The sequence below is a fragment of the Limulus polyphemus genome, unplaced genomic scaffold, assembly GCF_000517525.1.
Source record: "Limulus polyphemus unplaced genomic scaffold, Limulus_polyphemus-2.1.2 Scaffold449, whole genome shotgun sequence".
Taxonomy (NCBI): Eukaryota; Metazoa; Arthropoda; class Merostomata; order Xiphosura; family Limulidae; genus Limulus; species Limulus polyphemus.
In genome coordinates, this window is record NW_013666059.1 from 263,541 (window position 1) to 268,446 (window position 4,906).

Genomic DNA, 4,906 nt, shown 5'->3' on the forward strand with positions numbered 1-4,906 from the left:
TAGCCCTCGTGTAGCTTTGCGCGAAATTCAAAAAACAAACAAACAAGATATAACGATAACTGCTGTGTCGAATAATAGTGCGTAATCATAACTAATTGACTAAGCACAATCGACGAAAGTAAAGGAAGTTGTTCCAGGGGCAGTTTTGGACACAGTACATCATCCTTATAAAGTGTGGTTAATTTCGGCATATTCTGTCTTGACTCTGGAATATCTTTATTTAAACTTTTAATAGCTATTCAGAATTTGTTGTAATGGAGTAGAAAGTTTTTGAACATGATTTTAATATATACTTATAAAAACCTGTTATTCTTACACAAATGCTAGAGGTAGTTTTGTTTGTAGTTATGCACAAAGCTATACGACGGGCTATCTATGCTCTGCCCACCACGGGTATCGAAACCCAGTTTATAGCGTTGTAAGTCCGCAGACATACCGCTGTGCCACTGGGGGGCTCTAGAGGTAGTAAAAACTCTTCCAGGTAATAACAGACGAGGCTAAAACATAACTTATTGCATTATTTTGGTACGTACCGTAAATTTAAATTTGGATAACGTAATTTTTTCTGAAAATACGTGTGTGTATGTGTTTTATTATAGCAAAGCTACATCGGGCTATCTGCTGTGTCCACCGAGGTGGATCGAACCCCATATGTTAGCGTTGTAAATCCGAAGACTTACCGCTGTCCCATCGGGGTACCTAAAAATATGATAAGCAGTCTTCAATTTTTTGGAAGTTTGTTTCCTGTTGAGCGTATTCATACTTTTGTTGTTTTTTCACTATAATTATTTTAGTTTTGTTTGAAACAGTATACATTGCTTGTGTTCCTGAAATACTATTGTAAATCTTAAAAACAAGCTTATTATACACGCGTACGTCAAGTTTTAAACATATAAATAACACAGCAAAATGTTGTTTTCCCCTTCTAACCTAATAAACATTGAAGCCGTAAAATTCAACCTTAAATGTAACATTTGAAAAACTCGTAATACAAATTTATATTCTCCTACAAATATAATTTATGTATAATGAACATCAACGCAGAGAACATGTTTGTTTTTGTGACTAAATATCTATATCCTTAATGATGTTTCTATGCTTCTCTATGTCAATACACATACCTGAACGTCTACTTATGCGCACATAGGTTAAATCAGGGCTTCTCAAACTTTTTTCATTTGCGACCCCTTTGAATCAGACAAAGTTTTCGCGACCCTTTACTCAATGTCATAAAAGCAATAGGTACTAACACTGTTTATAAATAGTCCTTAGTCGTAATCTAACAGTAACTAAACGTAGAAACAAGTAAATACCAAAGAAATTTTTTACTAAAGACTAAAAAAAGATAAGAAATAATATTATCTTTAGTGGGGTGGACGTGATTGCTTATTTTGATACAATAAGTCAAATCGTGGCTTAATATTCGTCAGCGCTGGTCTCAAAGCAATTTCGAAATTCTTAAGACTTGAGCGGTATTTTGTTTCAATTGCCGTCAATAGGTGGTGACAAATGGCAGAAGAGTTGCCATCTGACAGTATTGGAAATTCAGCTTTAACACCATGCCAAAGAGCGTTCAAGTTTTTTCTCTGAAAATTCAAGTTTGAGGTTTGAATCACACGAAAGTTTTGCAAATTCTTCCTGAGCTTTCAACGAGAGATGTTTCACCTGCTCCATTTCCACGATAAATGGTTTTTGTATCCAATCTAAATTGATTATTGTCTAATTCTGATAGGAAATATTCCCGGAAATGGTTTTCCAAGAATACCAAATGATCAATTATGATCTGCTTAATCAAATCACAACTCGACTTATTTTCAACAATAAAATCCACTGTATATGAAACATTTCGAATGAATCATTTTCCATTTTATGTTTCCATGTGTTTAATTTTTTCATGAACGCTCGAATTTTAGATTTCAGTGTAAAAATATTCGTGTTCTCCCTTTGCAGAGACATATTAAGTTCGTTGAATTTCTGAAACACATCTGACAAATAGCATAATTAGCACAGTCAATTTTCATTGTGAAAACATCGGCTAAATCTGAGTTATTTTCAGAAAGAAATAGTATTTCTTTATTTTTAAACTCTGATAGCCGTCTCAAACCTCGTCCCTTTGACAGCCATCGCACTTCTGACTACTAAAGTAAAAGTGTGCTGAAATTGGATTCCATTTTGTCACATAAACTTGCAAAGAGGCGACTATTAAGTGCACGACTTTTAATAAAGTTGATAACTTTAATCGCATCTTGTAGTACCGCATTCAGATCTGCAGACATTTTCTTAACCACTAATGCCTCTCGATGAATCATGCAATGAGTGAAAGTAGTAGGTCCATTGGTTGCAGATTTAACTTTAATTTGAAATCCAACTATTCTTCCTGTCATTACTGCTGCACCGACGGTACATACTCCAACACAGTTATTCCATTCTAGCCCTACTTCCTTGAAAAACTGCTTCGTCCATTGGACGTCCATCTGACGACGGACAGAACAGTAAATCTTCGTGGACACTGTTATCGTAACATTATCTGACATTTGTTGCGCCAAGTTTGTAATGTCAGTCGATTCATTCAGCTGAATTGAAAATTTCGAACTTTCTTTAGTTCTTTGATTAAGGGCCCGGCCAGGTGGTTAGGGCGCTCGACCCGCAGTCTGCGGGTTCGAATCCCCGTCACACCAAACATGCTCGCCCTTTCAGCCGTGGAGGCGTTATAATGTTACGGTTAATCTCACTATTCGTTGGTAAAAAAGTAGACCAATAGTTGGCGGTGGGTGGTGATGACTATCTGCCTTCCCTCTAGTATTTCGCTGGTAAATTAGGTACGGTTAACGCAGACAGCCCTTGTGTAGCTTTGCGCGAAATTCAAAAACAAAAATCTTCCAATAAGTTGCTCAAACTGGTTATTGCTAATTTCCAAAATTCGTCTAGCCCCAGTATCATTTGACAGTGGAATTTTTCTTAATTCGTTCGCATGTTTTTGCCCGTGAATAATTTCATTCATTCTAACTGCCACTGGTAACACAAGTTCTTCGCCAGTGGTGTGTGGTTTGCCTTTCAAGAGATTGCTCTTGTTCATTCGATGATTTCAGTAGCCTTTCAAAAAACAATACAGGCTTATTGACATAGCAAGCATGTCTTGTATCAATATGTTTTTTTAATTTTACAGGTTTCCGGCTTTCACTCGCCAAACATTCATTACAAATTAAGCAGACAGGTCGGTGTTCATTATTTCTGGAAATAAATGTAAAACCACATTGCAAAAATGTTTCATTGCATTTCCTCTATTTTGCGCGCGAATGCGTAATATCTGCAGTTTTATCTATCTGCAAATTCGTGTTACTGCTGGATGATCCCGGTACTGCAAGATACATAGCTTCAGCATTATCTGCGGCCTTTGACAAATTTCACCACTTATCCATGGACAAGATCTTTCCGATTTCACATAAATAAAAAAATCAAAATAACTGTACGTATCTTGACCAAGATCGCTATTAATAATTAAATAATAATGAAAGATCAAATAGACACTTCCGTTACACAAACACGCCTGATGCAACTAGCCTAAAACGTTCGCGGACGTGTTGAGGCAGCAGGGTTGCCAAAAGCTCCGAGAGAAGAGTTACAAATTCAATTCAAACAGTAAACATTTTTTTAAATGTTACAAATATTGCTTTTAAAGCTAAAATTAAAACAGAACGAAATATATTACTAACCTTTTTTTAGCTACACAACCCTTTTACAAGTGTTGCGGTTATAATAATATAAAACTTATTACTCATTCTGATGTAATTTGCGAGTTTCCAATAATAAACAATCTCGAAGCTAAAATTAAAACAGAACGAAATATATTACTAACTTTTTTTAGCTACACAACCCTTTTACAAGTGTTGCGGTTATAATAATATAAAACTTATTACTCATTCTGATGTAATTTGCGAGTTTCCAATAATAAACAATCTCGAGTCTTAGTAATGATGTAACTTGCCAAAGATTGCAAGGTATTCATAATATAAGTTTTATGGTGTTTATTACGGAAAAAATAAAGAAATAAAACTTTATTTACTGAAAATATATTACAAAAACGTAAAAAAAGCAAATTCATCATCAACAACAAAATAATACCATTGATACATTTTTCAATATATAAGCACCATAAGGAGTGCATTTTTGTATAAGAGATAAAAAAACTGTAGTTACCTAATTATTTATCAAAAAAATTATAAGATTTTCAACTGTTTCTGCAACCCACAATAATATTTACGCGACCCCTAGTTCGAGAAGCCCTTGGTTAAATGACCCGGCCAGAGACCCCCACCCGCATGGTTCAAGTGTAGCTTTCTTTAGTTTTAAACAACTGACTAGAGAAAAAGTAGCCAGTCAACAGTACCCGCCGCCACAAGGCTCTGAATCAAATAAAGGGTTGACTGTAACTTTTATAACACACTCATAGCTGAGAGAGCCTGTCGTGTTCAGCAGCATCGCGACGTAAACCTTGGACCTTCTTATTCCGGTTACGCCCGATTTAATACCATAGAAGAGCTAATATAGGAAGAAAAACACATTTTTAACGAAATTATTTCGATAAAATGTGAAAAAAACAAAAAATAAAATAATAACCTTACCGTATTTTTTATTCTCAAACGCTCATGTGCGTTTATTCGTCTCACACACACACGAGCGCGCGCAAACTACTTGGTTAAATGTTTGGAAAGTTGATAACTTTTCTGTACATTACGAAGCTTCTGCAAATAAAGTATATTACTTGTATATTGTTTGTTTGTTTTTGAATTTCGCGGAAAGCTACACAAGGCTATCTGCGCTACGCCGTCCCTAACTTTAGCAGTGTAAGACTAGGAGGGAAGGCGAGCTAGTCATCCACCCACCCCACCCGCCCGACCTCGTTCGG

General features: G+C 35.8%; 1 protein-coding gene across 1 annotated transcript; it reads right to left on the reverse strand.

Moving 5' to 3' along the window:
- Nucleotides 1-2,138: 2,138 nt before the first annotated feature.
- On the reverse strand, nucleotides 2,139-2,534 carry LOC106458345 (SCAN domain-containing protein 3-like). The gene has a single exon (XM_013917853.1). The coding sequence runs from the start codon at nucleotides 2,532-2,534 to the stop codon at nucleotides 2,139-2,141; it is 396 nt and encodes a 131-aa protein (XP_013773307.1).
- Between the last annotated feature and the right edge of the window lie 2,372 nt (nucleotides 2,535-4,906).

Coding starts and splice junctions, on each gene's coding strand:
- LOC106458345 (XM_013917853.1), bottom strand. CDS start 2,534: ATGTCAGATAATGTTACGATAACAGTGTCCACGAAGATTTACTGTTCT.